The sequence below is a fragment of the Nelumbo nucifera genome, chromosome 4 (genome assembly GCF_055504915.1).
Source record: "Nelumbo nucifera cultivar China Antique chromosome 4, China Antique-T2T, whole genome shotgun sequence".
Taxonomy (NCBI): Eukaryota; Viridiplantae; Streptophyta; class Magnoliopsida; order Proteales; family Nelumbonaceae; genus Nelumbo; species Nelumbo nucifera.
Window position 1 is genome coordinate 64,857,939 of NC_142652.1, and position 18,196 is coordinate 64,876,134.

The following is an 18,196-nucleotide window of genomic DNA, read 5'->3' on the forward strand; positions in this document are numbered from 1 at the left end:
GTTGGCCAAGCAGTGTTGCATTGAGGGAAGCCCATGATAAGTTTACCTTGTATTTACTGATTTACATAATCAGTTTCCTATATTGCCCCCAATTAGAGAGGTTTCTATTAAATCCTATAACCACTAAAGTAGTTAGATGGTTGTATTTGTAGTGTTCTTTAATAAATGCATTCCCTTGGTTCGGTTACCTGTCAAAAACAGAATCATGTTGCCATGGGCTTTTATATTAAGACTGGGCATCCTTGGCAAGACTTATAGAGTTAAGCCATTTACCAATGCAAGAGACTAGAAAATTTATGCTTTATATTTGGAAATCATAAAAACTGTATATTTAATGGGTTTCCATTGTACAGCTAGGATCACATTTCTTTGATTTCTACAGTTTGTCTTACTACCTAAGAAATCTTTTCTTATCAATCAAAGAGAAAATAAAAAGCAACTTCTAACACCCGTGAATACCAGTTAGAAAGGTAAACTCATGCATACCGTGATAAGGTCAGTTAAAATGGTGCGCTTTGAGGTTGCAGTTGTTGGTATTGCATAAAGCTTGATTCCTTCTGCTAGTTTTTCATCCTGATCACCAACCTACAGACAAAAGAAACAATGTTGAGACCACAAGTTTTGTTTTTAGTGTAAAATTAACTTGCAGTAAGTGCTAATGGAAATAAATGTAAATCCCAAACATAGCCAGATAAACAGTCTTAAACAAAATAACAGAAAAAAAGAACTTATTAAATATATAGAAATTAGAAACAAACTTGTATCTTGTTTCCTTTTTGACAATATGGAAAAGATCTTGTTTTAAGGATCTATGACTATGATCTGTTACAGATCAGGAAAAAAGATTTTAGTACAAAGAAAACAAAAATTACAGACTGCTTAGAGGGCTGCTAAGCTATGTTGGGTTGTTCCTCAGACTGTCATTAAATTACTTGCTGGCTGGCTGCCTCTTGGCATGAGTAGAAAGGTTTGATTGTGTGGGGATTGGTACCTGCTGCTGTGGTTTGAATGATCTGGACTGAGAGGAACAATAGAGTATTTAACAATAAGTCCAAATCCAGGGAGGAACTGATCGGGATAGCCAGTTGTAGGATTGGGTCATGGGCCGCTGCTCCTAAAGACTTTAATCATCTATCCACATGGAAATTCCTGTAATCTGTTTGTGAAATGGTTGATTTGTATCTTTGTACTCCAAGGTATGGTAATGCTTTGTTTTTACCCTGTGGTTGTTGCATATTGTGATCGTCTAATAAAATTACCTTACCTTTTTCAAAGAAAAAAAGGAAAAGACAATGCAATCCTGTTAGATTATTACACATTACAACTAACAGAACAATGCATGCCAGAAATTCTATATAACATGACAATGATGTGGGAGCAAACAAATCAAATTGGGATTATCTGTATTTTATAGGTATTTCTTACTTTTAGACATAAGGGGAATTTTGGTCATCTTACATATTGCATGTCGGGTCCAGCATTTTAGTTTGATTTGTGTAGTTATGGTTAACTTGTGTTTACAATTTTAGATCATTAGTTTCTAGAGTTACTTAGCTCTTGGAAACTGAGTGGCAAAATTACCTATCAAATATCAAATAAAAATAAATGGAAAAATCATAAATTTGAGTTTCATTAGTTTTGGGAGGAATAGGCTCCATGTTTGGTTTGAAAGGAAAGGAAGGGAAAATAACTCAATTAAGGAATAGGCTCCCCTTCCTTTCCCTTTTCTTTCAAACCAAATACAGCATAAAAGTGTCTATATATGCATAGGTATAGGCTCCCCTTCCTTTCCCATTAGTTTATGTTTATTTTTAAGTTGCGACTGTTCAGCTATATTAGTAGCCGCCCTACTAAGGGCATCCTTGTAATATCACATCCTTTAAGTTAAGTATAAATATAATGAGAGGTTGGCAGCTAGGGTTAATTTTTTTTTACAATCCTGGTTGACTTCCTACTCTTTTCTTCTTCTCCTTTCTTCTCTACTGCTGAAATCTTCATCTTCCTCCTCTTTCCTTTCACAAGAAACTCGACTAAATCTGCAATTAGTGATTTCTACTTGGTATCAGAGCAGGCCGAAGGTTCCTTGAGTCATTCTCTCATGCGGCCCTAGATCGGCCGACTGCATGGTGATGTAAGAAGCTGATCCAATCTCTCAGGTAAGCCCAGTTTTTGGATTTTTTTGGTGGCTCTGTGTGCCCTGTAGCTGTCTACGGTTTCTCATCAAAATCAAGAAAAAATGGAGAAAGGGAAAGAGTCTTGTTTCTATTGGACTCTTCAATTTTGACCTATGAAGTGGTGCCCTAATTTTTTAGGGTTCCTTGGAGTTTTCTGTAAAGGGCGATTCAAGTCCTACCTGATTTGGAGGCTTCTAGAGAGAGCGGCTGCCTCTTCTCTCTCTTCTCCCATTCCACAGAAAAGGAATCTTTTGTTGGTTCCAAAAAGTGCTTTGTTTGATTTTGTTGCAAATTTCAGTTATTTTCTTTACATTTTTTGAGAAGCATGGAGGGCCACGGAGTTGAAAATAAGCCCGGGAGTAAAATGGGACCAATGGGAGGAGGTGCTGGAGACCCTTTCGGGGCTGGGACCATTACTACAGTTAGGTTGGATGGTGCAAATTACTTAGAATTGTCACAATCTGCAAAGATGGCCATTGGTGCTCGTGGAAAATTAGGGTATATCACTGGTGAAGAGGTGAAACCCGAAACTAGCAACTCCCGATGGGTACAGGAGAATTATATGGTGATGACTTGATTGTGTAATTCCATGTTGCCCCATATAAGTAAAAATTTTTATGGGCAAATACAGCTAAGGAAATATGGGATGGGTTGCAGAAACCCATTCACAGAGGGAGAATGTTGCTAGGGCTTATCAGTTGAGAAATCAGATTATTTCTACAAGGCAGGGAGATAGACTTGTTGCAGCCTATTTTTCAGCCCTTGAAACCCTATGGCAAGAGATTGACCATTTAGAGACATTTGCTTGGGAAACCACTAAGGATGCAGCTACCTATCAGAAACATCTAGAGAAGTATAGGGTGTTTGAATTTCTTGTTGGCCTTAATCCTGAGTATGATATTGCACGAAAGCATCTTCTTTCCAGGGACAGTGTTACTCTCTCCCAGGCATATGCCTTTGTGTCAGGGGAGGAGTGCAGGAGAGATGTGATGATGAAAAATCTTATTTCTGATCAGTCTGCCATGGTAAGTGCTATGAAACCTAAACAAAGTGGAGATCGGGGTGGCAGTGAAATCAAGAAGGAAGATAAAAGAAATTTGATCTGTGACTACTGTAAGAAGCCTAAACACACAAGAGATACTTGTTGGAAGCTTCACCCACATCTTGTGCCGACTAGACTGATGACATTCCGGCCCCTCCTACTACAGCTACTCTGGAGTCTGTTGCAACTGCTGCAATAAAGGCCGAACTTGAGAGGTATGGACAACTTCTGAACCAACGGGATACAGCCAGTTCCAATTCAGCCGCAAGCGGACAGCAAGGTATAGGTGGCACTGGTGGAGTCCACTCTACTTCCTTTGCTCACACAGGTAATTCACACGTCACTGCAAATTATGTTTCTACTTCAAGTAAGGAGGGACCTCCTTGGATTATAAATTCTGGAGCCTCAGAGCACATGACCCAAAGCTCTACTATTTTTTCAACTTACCAGCTCTGTTCTGGCAAATATAGGGTCTCCACAGCTAATGGATCCCATGTTCCTATTGTTGGAAAGGGATCTACTAAGATTAGTGATTCTATTTCTCTACCCTCTGTCCTTCATGTTCCCAGATTGAGCACTAATTTGTTATCTGGTCATTGTATTTTGCAAGATATGGATTCAAAGAGGACGATTGGGAGTGGTCATGAAGTGAATGGAATCTACCTCTTGAATGTACTTCCTCCTCATCAAAGTCATCATGTCAGCAGGGATAGTGAGTCAGGGTCTGTGGGTCAAATTATGCTTTGGCATAATCATTTGGGCCATTTACTCTTTTCTTCTTTGAGTTTTTTGTTTCCAAAACTTTTTTGAGTCTGTTAGTTTGTTAAGTCTGGAGTGTGAAGATTGTCAACTTAGAAAGTATTGCAAACATTCATTTAAACCTAGTAATAAAAGATGTTATTCTTCTTTTGATGTTATTCATTCGGATGTGTGAGGCCCTTACCATGTTCCTTCTATGGGAGGCTATCGATATTTTCTCTTATTTGTGGATGATTTCTCACAATACTCTTGGATTTACCTAATGAGACCCCGTGATGAAGTACCATCCTTGGTGAGGCAATTTCATCAGATGGTGCTAACACAGTTTGGAACAAGAATAAAGGTGTTCAGATCCGACAATGCCAGGGAATATTTTGAAAGACACCTTGCCTCATATCTGTTAGAATATGGTGTTGTCCATTAGAGCAGTTGTCCCTACAATCCACAGCAGAATGGTGTTGCAGAAAAGAAGAACAAACACATTGTTGAGATTACAAGACGCATGATGATCACATCTACAGTTTCAGTTCGATTTTGGGGTGATGCAGTTCTCACAACAGTATATTTGATTAACAGGATGCCCTCTCGTATACTTGGATTTAGCACCCCATCCAGTCTCCTTTTTCCTCAAGGGGAGATGTTTCATATTTCTCTCAGGGTGTTTGGGTGTGTCTGCTTTGCACATATCCTTGGTCATCACCGCTCAAAGCTTGATTCCAAGGCAAAGAAATGTGTCTTCCTTGGATATGCAGAGAATCAGAAAGGGTATTGCTGCTTTGATCCAATCTCTGGGAGCCGATATGTTACCAAGGATGTCACCTTTTTTGAATCCACGTACTTCTTCTCAAAGAATCCTTCTCAAGGGGAGTGTTTTGGGGAAGTGAGTCAGCAGTCTATTCCTCTCCCAGTTCCAGTCCCTATGTCTATTCCTGTGCTTGACCACCACCCTGTGTCACCTACCTTGCCACCTCTTTTGCGTTCTGCTTCTCAGCATTACTTACGACAGAGACTTCACAAGGAGGTTGATTCCACTACAGCAGAACTCACATCACTTCCTGTCGATTCCTTTGAGACTCCAGATTCGGCTGACATGGATTCAGGTATTCCTCTTGGTCCCGCTACTGTTCCAATTCCCATTGATTCTACCAACCCTGTTACAGATAACCTTGATCTCCCTATTACTCTCAGAAAAGGGAAGAGAAAGTGTACTGCTCATTGTATTTCACAATACTTATCCTACAATGGACTTTCTCCTTCCTACAGTGCTTTTCTTTCCTCTCTTGACTCAGTGTCTATACCCAAGAGTGTTAGTGAGGCTCTCTCCAAACCTGAGTGGAAGACAACTATGCAAGAAGAGATGGCAGCTTTGATTAAGAATCAGACATGGAACATTGTGGATCTACCAGAAGGCAAGGAGACAGTTGGATGCAGATGGGTTTACACAGTAAAATATAAGGCAGATGGAAGTATAGAAAGGTACAAGGCAAGACTTGTTGCAAAAGGGTACACACAGACCTATGGCATTGATTACTTAGAGACCTTTGCACCAGTTGCAAAGATGACCTCTGTTCGGATACTTATTTCTCTTGTTGCCTCATACTCTTGGCCCTTGTTTCAACTTGATGTGAAGAATGCTTTCCTAAATGGGGATCTGCAAGAGGAAGTGTATATGGATCTTCCTGTTGGCTTTTACAATGATGCTGAAAAGGGAAAGGTATGCAGGCTTAAGAAGTCACTTTATGGCTTGAAACAATCTCCCAGAGCATGGTTTGACAGATTCAAAAAGGCCTTGATTGCTTTTGGCTACACTCAGACTCAATTCGATCACACCTTGTTTGTGAAGCGAAGGGGATCTTTGGTGTCAGTCCTAATTGTTTATGTGGAGGATATTGTTATCACGATGAATGATCTGAGTGAGATTGATGGTCTGAAAAGGAACCTACATAAAGAATTTGAGATTAAGGATCTTAGAAAACTGAGATACTTCTTAGGCATTGAAGTTGCAAGATCAAAACATGGAATTTTTATCTCTCAAAGGAAGTATGTCTTGGATCTTCTTCAAGAGACAAGGAAGGTTGGAACAAAGGCAATCAGCACCCCTATTGATCAGAACCATAAAATCAATGCATCAGAAGGTGAACCAATAAAGGACATTGGGAGATATCAAAGACTTGTGGGTCAGTTGCTATACTTCTTTATGAAAAGACCAGACATTTCCTATGCAGTAAGTGTAGTAAGTCAATACATTAATGCTCCACGAGTCCAGCATTAGGAGGCAGTTGACAGGATTCTTGCTTATCTGAAAGGACACTCAAGCAAAGGATATTGTTTACTGATCACGGACAGTTGAAACTAGAGGTTTATACAGATGCAGATTGGGCAGGATGCCTTGATGATAGGAGATCAACTTCAAGAGTGTGCACCCTTTGTTGAGGGTAACCTTGTCTCATGGAAGAGTAAGAAACAAACAGTTGTGGCAAGATCAAGTATTGAAGCCGAATACAGGGCCATGGCACATGAAGTTTCAGAACTTCTCTGGATCCATCCCCTGTTAGAAGAAATTGGTGTACAGGCAGAAGAACCTATGATGCTATACTGTGATAACCAGGCAGCAATTAACATTGCCCATAACCCAGTCCAGCATGACCGAACTAAGCACATTAAAGTGGATAGACATTTTATCAAAGAAAAGGTAACTTCTGGAGAAGTTTGTCTTCCATACATTGCTTCTGATCTGCAACTCGCTAATGTTCTCACAAAAGGTGTTGCAAAGAACAAGCTGGAGCATGATCTACGCAAGTTGGGAATGTGTGACATTTACTCCCAACTTGAGGGGGAGTGTTGAGTTGGTCCGAGTTGTTTTTTATTTAGTTAGGAAGTTGTTGGGCTTTAGGCCCATTAGTTTATGTTTTTTTTAAGTTGTGATTGTTCAGCTATATTAGTAGTCGCCCTACTAAGGGCATCCCTGTAATATTACATCCTTTAAGTTAAGTATAAATATAATGAGAGGTTGGCAGCTAAGGTTAATTTTTTTTTTACAATCCTAGTTGACTTCCTACTCTTTTCTTCTTCTCCTGTCTTCTCTACTGTTGAAATCTTCATCTTCCTCCTCTTTCCTTTCACAAGAAACTCGACTAAATCTGCAATCAGTGATTTCTACTTTCTTCATCAAAGAATTTCATTCAACATCTAATGAAGGATTGGAAATGATCAGAGTATGTTTTCTTCAAGCTTAAATCAAAATCAGAAATTTTCCTATTTTCGTAGTTATCATTCTTTCATGCCAAACCACCTTCAAATGCCCTCATATTTGACTACCCCCCCTGGTACATTTCAATAACCTTTCATTATATGAAATTTCACCTCAAAATTCCATCTAGAACCACAGATTCCAAAATATTTAGTTTTTCTTACCAAAACAGATTTTTTTCTTTTGTGTAAGACATACTGTAAATCCCAAGTTTTCAAATAGTTGTTGACCTGGACAATTGGACCATGCAACCCGTCACACAAAAGAGAAATCAGTTATTCAATAGTATTTTTTTATGAGTAATTAAAATAAAGCTACTTCACGTGACTACATTCATTTACAAGGGAGGATCAGTCCACCATGCCATCCTAGATATGCTCTACTCTTCCTTCAAACAACAGAAACAAAGAAAATGTTATCATTTCTAACTCATTTACATTAGCAGGAAAAGCTAGATGACACAACCATAGAACAATTTGAATGAGCATTGAGCTGGAAAATGAGAAAGAACATCAACATTGGAGGGCCTCTGATGAACTCTGTTCCATTTGTTTGCCAAAGTCCAACAGGATAAAAGGGAATTGTTCACTCATAACTTAGAAATCAGATATGCAAGATCAACACATCAAGGAGAGCATAAGCCTAGATATCAGCATAAGATGTACAACACCATTAAGTGGTTATAGCATGATCAATTTAATGACAAAAATGAATCAAAGGCTCATATGTAGTTCACTCCCATCATTCTATAACAATTATGTTCATAATGAATTATTCTTTTTAATATAAGATTAGCTTCTATGGATCCAAATGAATATCATACAAATAAATAAAAGAAGGATAACCCTAGTTTAAAAATCAACAGCATGTCACACATAATGAATTGTAAACAGATATAAAATCTTCAAAAACACCTGTATGCATGATTAACTACAGAATTTCATCTCAAAAGAATAACAACAACAAAAATGATGACAAATTCACAATGCAAGGAGATCATATACACAAAAACTTGGCCTACATTCATAATCATGTCAATCCCAGAAGTGCAAAAGTGCCAGACCAGAACATTTACCAAATCTATTGTCAAAGGATTATGCAAATATTTCCTTGCCAGTTTCTTCACCCAACCAGGCATTGTTGCAGAGAAAAGCATGCTCTGCCTCTCAGATGGAAGCTTTTGTAATATTATTTCCACATCTTCCTCAAATCCAACAGCAAGCATCTGGTCTGCTTCATCAAGGACCAAATATTGAACCTCCCCCAGCTTGAGGCTATTACTATTGATCAAGTCAATGATACGCCCTGGAGTTCCCACTACCACATCAACACCACGAGATAGTGCATTTTGTTGACTGTTATAAGAAACTCCACCATATACACAGACAGTGTTCAGATAAGGTGCTGATTCCTTGATTTCCTTTTCCACTTGCTTGGCCAACTCCCTTGTTGGTGCTAAGACCAGAACTCTAGGTAGACAACCCGACCGCCTTCAAGACAACAAACAGATAAATTTAATAATGGAACAAAACAAAAAATGGTATATATGTCATCTAAATCAGCATAAGAGCAGCACCTTGAAAGACTACGACCCTCATCATCAACTGTAATGCGTTTAATTATTGGAATTCCGAATGCCAGTGTCTTCCCAGTCCCAGTCTTTGCACGGGCAATGAGATCACGACCTTCCAAGGCTGGTAGCAACACGGCCCTCTGAATAACAAAAGGAAAATAAGTTAATATTGCAACAGACAGCTCCTTAATAGGTAGCTAGAATCGTCATCTTGTGTAACACCCTATTCCAAGGCTGGGATAAAAGGTGGATTAAACCTGTCATGATCTTTAACATCAACCTATCAACTAAACTCCATATTGGACATGACGACTGAAAGTTGAAACTACCAACTAATTGCAACTCGTGCACTAGAAGATTTCTTCCCTTATTCAATAGGTAAGATGAAATACAAGAACAATTTACTGTAGGCTCACCTGGATCCATCTTCTATTGAATCTCTAAACAGACTTTTTAGTTCACTGGCCCAAATTGACAAGTATAATCATCTTTCCATGGCATTATTTTTAGCCAGTTGGAATAAAGGTCTAGGAAATAAAGATCGATAAATAACTTTATTGGGCTTGTTAACCAAAGAGAAGGGATGTGCATATGTTATTGTTTTATGCATGGCAGGATTGTCATGACTGACCATGGTCCATTTGAGTGGGCCCCACCCAGAACTTTTGACAGAGACTGCCCCAGCTCAGTGATTAAGACAACCATGGTTATTCCATTTGGTTGGTGGTTGGGGTCAACAATCTACTTTAGTGATTGCACCAGGCCATGAGTACCAGTGACTAGATATTTGATCAAGTTTAGCAGGACCAAATAAAACAACTTCATCCACCCCCAGCCGGAGACCGCCCCTCCTAGTACTGATGCACGAATTCCCCTTGATTTAGATGAATGCAACAAATAAGAGTGTCTGAATTGCCAAAGGGACAGATGTAAGAACGTTAACATGTTTATATTTCAAACTAGCACCAACTTGCAGCACTAACAAATGAGAAGAATTTCGTAAAGCTACAGTTTAAATTATACAGTATAACAGCATCAGTGGTCTCGCTAATTTTAATTGTCCACATGTTTCCCTTAATGTTGAAGCACTTAGCCCCTCGTCCATCAAACCAAAAAAAAAAAATGTAGCAAGGCCCTCCTTTGAATAAATAGATAAAAGATAGATACACGGTTCTAGCTTAATCGAACAGTGTATCAATGCAAATAAAGAACTTCGAAGTTCATAACAAAACACACAAAAAAAAAAAAAAACAATAAAATAAAGGCTCAAGGTAACAGTAGGTCTTACTTGGATGGGAAAAAGGTGTGTAATCCCTCGTTTCGCAAGCGAATCAACAAGCTGCTGCGGTAAGTCCAAATTGGCGATGGCAAGATCGCCTTCAGCGCCTTCCTCAGCCCCCGACCCATCTGTTTCGGAGTCATACTTGACGTCGTTATCCTTTTCCTCGATAGACCTTTTTGACAATCCGCTGCTGATGCCTTTAAAGGCCTCCTCGCTCAAAACCGAGTTTGGCGTGAAGATGGCAGAAGGAACGACCATAAGCGTCCGAGTTCTCAGATAAAAAGAAGTAGCTTCAATGGGGTTACTGGAAGCAGACTTTAGGAACCCGAACTGGTTGAGCTTGTCGGAAGAAGGTAGGGAGACGGAAGATAACGCCCTTCTGGAAGGTTCTAGCAACGGGATTTGGTAAAGAGACGAGACACCTAAAATGGAAGTCATGGCTGTATTTGAGGCGACAGAAAGATGTTCTAACTTTCCTGTTAAATATGACGAATTTGGTTCACTAAGCAAATAAATTCTCCTTCCCCCTGCTAAAAGCTTTGTTTGGACACTACTGAGACTGGAGTTCAGAAGAGGAAGTTGGTTTAGTGAGATGGGAAATGAGAAACGAGGAAGGAGGTTTTTTGGGTAGAATGGGAGTTGAGAATGAAAGGACGATAAGCGGTGGGGGAGGTGCGGATATAGGAATTAGCGTGGCGGTGTTAGCGCCGGTGAGGAAGAAAAGAGAGACGAGCAGAGATTTGATAAGGCCAGGACTCAACGTATGGCCTTACGAACCTCCACCTCGGTTGCCTTCTCTAACAGATATATGCCAGGATTTTAATTTATATCAAACTTTTCTTTTCTCCCCGCCTCCGGCCTCCTGTGTTTAGGGCTGTTAACGGGTCGGGTTGGGTCGGTTTACCGATCCGATCTGTCGGGTTACCTAAAATTAAAACCGAAACCGACCCTATGATAAGCAAAACCGATTTGGTCGGTGTGAGTCAGGTTGGATCGGTTTCAGCTCTAAGTTCAATCATGCTTGAGAGTTAAATTGTATTAGAGATTGTGCTTGAGTTGAAGGGCTAAGGGGGGCGGACCAAGTTAGAATAGAAGTTATCAAGAAAATAGAAAGTCAAACTGTATTAGAGAAAGAAGACTGAATTTTGTATATTTCAATAAACCTTCTAATCTAAGTAAAAAATGACACCTAATTATAATTGTAATTGGTTGCTTATTTAGTGTAAAAGACCATAGAAACTAGGATCCTTTGATTATTTTCTTTAAACTTTTCCAAAAAATTCATTGTCTAATTGTCTAATAATACTTGCCATTAATGTCATTCCTAACTAGAAGACTATAAATTAAGTTAGATTGTAACTAGAATAGAGACAACTTAGTTAAATAGAAATTAAGTAGGTTGTAACTACTAACTAGGAACTAACTACTAACTACTAAGTCGGTTCGGGTTGGTTGGTTTGGTCGGGTTGGGTCTTCTTATGAACAACCCTATTCTTGTTCACCTCAACTTCCTACTTCACTAGAGGCATGGGATCGAATTGTGCTTGCACCAGGATTGCGGGTATGTGTAGCCCCATGTAGAAAAATCAAAGTTGAGCATTTCCTTCCCAATGAACTAGCGGGACCCGTGTATCATTTGTTAAGTGAAAGCTAAATAATAGAAATATAATTGTTTTATATTATTTTTTAATATTTGTTTATAATATAAAAATAATAATAATTAATTTTAGTTAGGGTTATTTATCAAATTGATGAAAGATTAAAATCGATCAATTCAATTGAGTTAGTTGATTTTCTAGTATTTTCAGTTAGCTTTGGTTCAATAATTTTCCAACCCGACTAGGTTGGATCAGTTTTCGCTTTGCCCATATGCAAACCAACCAAAATTGAATGACCTGACCATAGATATATATTAATGATTTATATTTAAAATATAACTCTTTATTACGAGAAAGTGGAAAGTTCTCATATTTCTTAGTCTAAAATATTTTATATCATAAAATTAATTTAATTTTTTTAATAATGCCACTCTAATTTTTAAAATTTAAATTTAATTTTGTAAGTTTAAATCTTTTGAACTAACAAACCAAACAAAAAAAATGACTCAAACCGATACAACCCGAGTGGGTCAGTTTTTACAAATCGTTAGTCGATTTTAGGTAACCAACTCACCAACTTAACCATGTCAATTTGGTTGGCCAAACTGCCTACAACCGAACCGGACCAACTTATGAGCACTCCTAATTTCAGTTAAATTATTAGTTTAATCTCTAATAAATAACAATAGTTTAATATCCAATAATTATTGAAAAATTATAGCGAAAATACACAATTATTAAAAATATATTGATAATTAAAATACAATAAATAACTAATAAAAATATAATAAATAGATTAATTATAAAAATAAAATAAATACTAAAAATATATTAAATTAGTCAATAAATAGTATAATCTCAAATAATAGTTTAATCTCTAATAAATATTAATCAATAAATTATAACAAAAATACAATAGGTACAATAAATTAAATTTAAAAAGTTGAATAGTAGTAGTTTAGTCTCTAGTAATTATTAAAAATATAATTATTACAAAAAAATAAATAATTATTAAAATATGATAAATATTAATTTTAGTATATATAACTATACTATAAATATAGATTAATAGTTTGAAATTATTATTAATAAATATTAAATTTTTAAAGTTATTTTCTCAAATTATTAATTGATATAAGTGAAATTAGTTATTTAGAATATTATTTAGTTACTTAAATAATATCATTTTGTAAATTTTAAAATATTAATTATTTATTAAATTTAATAATCTATAAAATTATAATTTATAATTTTATTGTTAATTTTGTAAAATATTAAATTACTATATATATATATATATAAAGGAAGGTTTTCAGGCCAAGGCCCCCTAGTCAAACATTCTCAAATGCCTCCCCATTCAGAGACGTGGCCATACAAAATTGTAGCTCTCAATTGGTACCTCACGTATCTAAATTTCAGGAATGCAAAACCCCTCGCATAGTTAGTTAGCAGGCCACGAAACTAAATCGTAGGAAGAGGAAACATTAGAATGCAAAACCCCATTCGGATTGCATCCAAACTACATCTCTACACCTCTATTTTCAAACACCAATAAAAGAAAACTTTAGTGGTGCAGATCCAAACTGCATCTCACCACCACCCACTGCGATTGACGATGCAGATCTGAAACGGTGGAGGATTAACTTACCACCATGCAGAATCGTGCCATTCTAAGTCTTTTTTACAAAGACGTGAGGAGTGGGAAGTTCCCACTCTCAATCTCTTCCTAAAAAAAAGCACAATATGAAAGCACTTTCAATCTTTCTGCATATTCAATCTAACAGAACTGAAAATCTTTCAGCACATTCAACTGTGTCTAGAAAACTCATAAGGTGTCTGCCTTGTGAAGCTGCAACTTCAGAGAAGTCTCGAACTCAAAGAACTCTTAAGGTGTTTGCTTTGTGAAACTGCAACTTCAGAGAATTCTGCAACAAGTTTGCTACTCAAAGAAATCTGAACTTTAGCATTGGTGTTGCATTGAAGGTCTTCGGTTCAACAAACTTTCAATCAATTAGTGTATTATCATGCTTAATTTTTATTATTGTTTTAATAGTTATATAATGTTCAATCGGTTTTTTCTGTTTATTCAACAGTTTGGAGTTAATAAATTCTCTGTTTTATAGTTATTTCAATATCTGCTTATAGTAGTTTATAGTACTTTATAGTAGTAAAATCTCTGTTTTAAAGTTCACTGACCACCGGTGATTGTTTATGGCCAGCCGCTGTGGCGTGGACGTTAATAGGATAGACTGCATTTATGCTCGGCCAGTAGTTTATAGAAACGGTTGTGTGCAGTTTACAGAAAGAAGAAAAAGGTAAAATTTGTGATTAAAATGTAGTTGGAATTTGAAATGGTCCTTAACCCAATAACCTTCCTCTCGGTCTCGGCACCTCCTCACTCCTCATTCCTCTCAGCCAGTGAGTCCTTACTCACTCCTCACCTCACTACATGCTTCTGAAGCATTGACCGTGAGTCCGTAACCGACCTTCTGATAAACCAAGTGGTGGTGGCAAATGGTTGAATCTTGAAACTTGAAAGAAGAGGCGCAAGTGACTTCCCTACAAAATATATATATATATATATATATATATATATTAGAGAGGTATTTTTTTGTCGATTTAACCAGTTTCAACTTTTCAAAAATGGAAGAAAAGTTAGAGAGGTATTTCTGTAAACGTTAGAAGATAGTTTTTTTGCTCTTCAATCTTTTTACATTTTCTTCTTCAATTCTTTTTTTTTTCGCATGTTTAAGTCTTTAACATAGATTTTTTTTTTTTTGTTGAAATGGGTGATGATGAGGGGTGATTCGGCCCAACCTGCTAATGAGTGGACACGTGGATGCAACCAGCTAACTGGACATTGACCTAGCACTTCCTGCCACCTCAACAAGTTAGGCCACCTTGGGTACCTCAGGCACCTCAGTCACAACCGAGGTTTGAGTAGCTTGTGATGGCCCGACCTCCCGACGTGACACGTAGCCTACTTCTAGAAGCTATCCAGTTGTCTTCAAGCTCTTCGGGATCATGACGCGCATTTGTAGGTCCTAACCTTATCCTGTTCGGATCGGACGGACTCGATAAGCCTTATCAACTACCACGAAGTCCGCATTCTAGTGCGGAATGGACTCATAATAGCATGGGCCGAGGATCTTAGAGGTGTTTCGTGAGACCTATGGCAGCTCACCTATATAAGGGCACCTACCCCTGTAGCACAAGGTACACGCGATTAATTACTCACTAGCTCACTAGCATATAAGTTTCCAGTTCGCACACATAGAGTACTGACTTAAGAATCGGAGTGACCACACCAATTAAGCCACCCCAGGTCCTTTGAGCCCTATTTTCTTGCAGTTCGACTGGCCAGATAAGCAACCGACTTCTGAGCTGCCCTTCAATTAGGAGCATCCAGATCACAAACCATCAATTGGCGCCATATATGGGAACCATGACAAAAAGCTAAGTTATCACTTCTAGTTACCTATTTTTTCTGCAATCACTGGGGGTAGGATCAGCCTGCACTTAACCTTGAGATCCCCTCAGTGACCATCGGCCAGTTCAGCATTCCAAGGGTATTGACAGTCTAGAGACAATTCGCCACTCAGACCGTAGAGCCTTCTATGGTTCCTGCTAGGATGGAAGTTCAGTAGTTCCATGAGTTGGGGTAGAGCATTTGACTTTTGTAGCTGCAGATGCAGCAGTTCTAGCAGCTCTAGTTGCAGCAAGGACCAGACCCAATACAGTCAAGTTCAAGCACACATTCCTAGAGGTGGCGACCTCGTCCCCCTACAACATTACTTTAGGGCGGCCTATCCTGCATGCACTTTGTGCGGTGGTGTCGACCTATTATTTGTCGATGAAATTCCCGACAGACTACAGAGTGGGGGTAGTATGGGGCGACCAACTAAAGTCGCGAAAGTGCTACATAGCCACACTGAAGAACAAGGCCAAGATGGCAGACGACGTGGAGTTAGAACCACCCCCCGAGCACACTGAGGAGTGAACTGCACCGATGTAGGAGAAGATTCAGGTCCCAACCTCTGATGTTGAGCCCACGAAGACTCTCCAGATCAGCGCTCGCCTAAATGATCTGCTTCAATCAAAACTGGTAAGCTTTATATTGAATAACTCATATGTGTTTTGCTTGGTTGGCAGCGGAAATGCCCAGCATAGACCCTAATATTATAACTCACAAGTTAAATGTGGACCCTTTAGTCAGGCCAATTAGACAAAGAAAAAGGAACCTCACCCTAAAGCAGTGGAAGGTAGTAGATAAGGAGGTCGGGAAGCTACTCGCAACAGACTTTGTTAAGGAGGTCTAGTAGCCGAACCAGGTAGTTAATCATGTGCGTCGACTACACTGACCTCAACAGAACCTACCCGAAGAATAGATCGCTTGGTAGACGCGACCTTGGGGCACGAGTTGTTGGACTTCATGGACACTTACTCCGACTACAACTAGATCAAGGTGGACTTAGTCGACCAGGAAAAAAACCGCATTTGTAACTGAACTAGGGCTATGTTGTTATAAAGTAATGCCATTTGGACTGAAAAACGTTGGAGCAACCTTCCAGTGACTTGTAAATAAAACATTTGAGCCTTTGATAGGCAATATAACGGAGTGTTATGTTGATGACATGGTCGTGAAGACCCAATTTTCACCTTCTTTAATTGATGATCTGGATTGTGTTTTCCAAATTTTAAGAAACTTTAACATGAAGCTCAACCCGAACAAATGTGTCCTCAGGGTCACATCGGGCAAGTTCCTCGGGTATATAGTGAATCGGCATGGCATTGAGGCCAACCCAGAAAAAAATAAAGGCCATCTTAGATATGAGACCACCCAAGAATATAAAAGAAGTGCAAAGACTAACTGGCCGAATAGCCGCTATAAACCGGTTTTTGTCCAAAAAGAACGAGGACTTTGAATGGTCCGATGAGTGCCAACTCGCGTTCGACGAGCTCAAAAAATACCTAAGCACCCCACCAGTTTTAACCCGACTTGAATCTGGAGACGAACTTAAATTGTACCTCTTTGTGAGTGATGAGGTGGTCAACTTGGTACTAATTTGAGAAGTATACCGGGTCCAAAGACCCATCTACTATATAAGTAAAGTTTTGCAGGCAACAAAGACAAGATACCCCGACATCAAGAAGTTGGTCTATGCCTTAGTCATCGCAGCTCGAAAGCTACGCCCTTACTACCAAGCTTACACAATTGTCATCCTCACCGACAGACCACTAAGGCATGTTCTTTAGAAGCCCGAGGTCTCAGGTAGATTGACGAAGTGGGTCATCGAGCTGAGCGAGTACGACATTCGGTTTGAGCCATGCCCAGCTATTAAAGCTCAAGTTTTGGCAGATTCCGTTGTAGAATATACGTTCAACACGCCAACCCCTAAAGTGGCTGAACCAAACAACACGTCGGAGGCATCAACCAATGCGGCACCGGTTCCAGTCAAGGAAACCCCGACTTGGGACGAGGAGCCTTGGATCCTCCACGTCGACAGCTCGTCTAATCAACGAGGAAGTGGAGCCAGACTCATACTATATGGGCTGAGGGAATTGAAAATGGAGTATGCTCTCCAATTTGGATTTGAAGAAATAAACAACGAAGCAAAGTACAAGGCGCTGATAGCCAAGCTGACATTGGCGAGGGAGGTCAGAGCAAAGCACATCATGGTATGCAGCAACTCTCAACTGGTTGTGAACCAAGTGAATGGCAAGTACGAGGCTTGAGAACCCGCCATGATGGCCTACTTGGCCAAAGTGAGGGAGCTCCTGCCTGGCTTCCATTCTTGGCTCATTCGGAAAGTACTGATGTTAGAGATCGCCGAGGCCAATGCACTCTCGAAGTTAGCAAGCAAAAGCGACAACACCACAAGGACGGCGTACATAGAAGACCTGCCTCAACTCAGCATCATTAAGGGGACAAAAGAGTTTGATCTTGTGTTGCAAGTAAAATTGAGCAGGGTTGACCCACTTGTTGACTATCTGCTCCACAAGACCCTACTAGCAGAGCGTAACGCCGCTCCAAGGGTAGAGTGTCAATCAGTACGGTACATTATTACCGACGGGCGACCGTTTAGGAGATCCTTTATGCTCCCCTACTTGCGTTGCTTATGACCTTCAGAAGCAGATTGAGTGCTACACGAGATCTAGAAGGTCTTTGTGGATGACACTTGGGAGACAGGACGTTTGCCCAAAAAGCGCTAAGGCAAGGATACTACTAGCCTACAATGAAAGCGGATGCGCTTGAGTTTGTCCAGAAGTGTGACAACTACCAGAGGCACACCAACATCCTTCACCAGCCTGTCGCCGACCCGAAATATCTAATCAGCCAATGGATTTTTGCCCAGTAGGGGATAGACATCCTCAGTCCATTCCCACCTGCAACTGGGTAGAGAAGATTCTTGGTTGTGGCAGTTGACTACTTCACAAAGTGGGTGGAGGCCGAGCCCTTGGAAACAATCATAGCCCGGAATATGCAGAACTTCTTCTAGAGGAACATAGTATGTCAA

General features: G+C 39.3%; 1 protein-coding gene across 1 annotated transcript in view; it reads right to left on the reverse strand.

Moving 5' to 3' along the window:
* The window catches only part of EMB1138 (DEAD box RNA helicase (RH3)), a 56,437-nt gene extending 45,529 nt beyond the window's left edge, over positions 1 to 10,908 (reverse strand). The window contains exons 1-4 of the mRNA XM_010247100.2: positions 10,087 to 10,908; positions 8,802 to 8,938; positions 8,301 to 8,715; positions 487 to 585 (exon numbers count right to left, since the gene is read on the reverse strand). Coding sequence (XP_010245402.1) covers positions 487 to 585; positions 8,301 to 8,715; positions 8,802 to 8,938; positions 10,087 to 10,518 — 1,083 coding nt within the window. The 5' untranslated portion in view covers positions 10,519 to 10,908. The remainder of the gene's footprint in view (positions 1 to 486; positions 586 to 8,300; positions 8,716 to 8,801; positions 8,939 to 10,086) is intronic.
* Between the last annotated feature and the right edge of the window lie 7,288 nt (positions 10,909 to 18,196).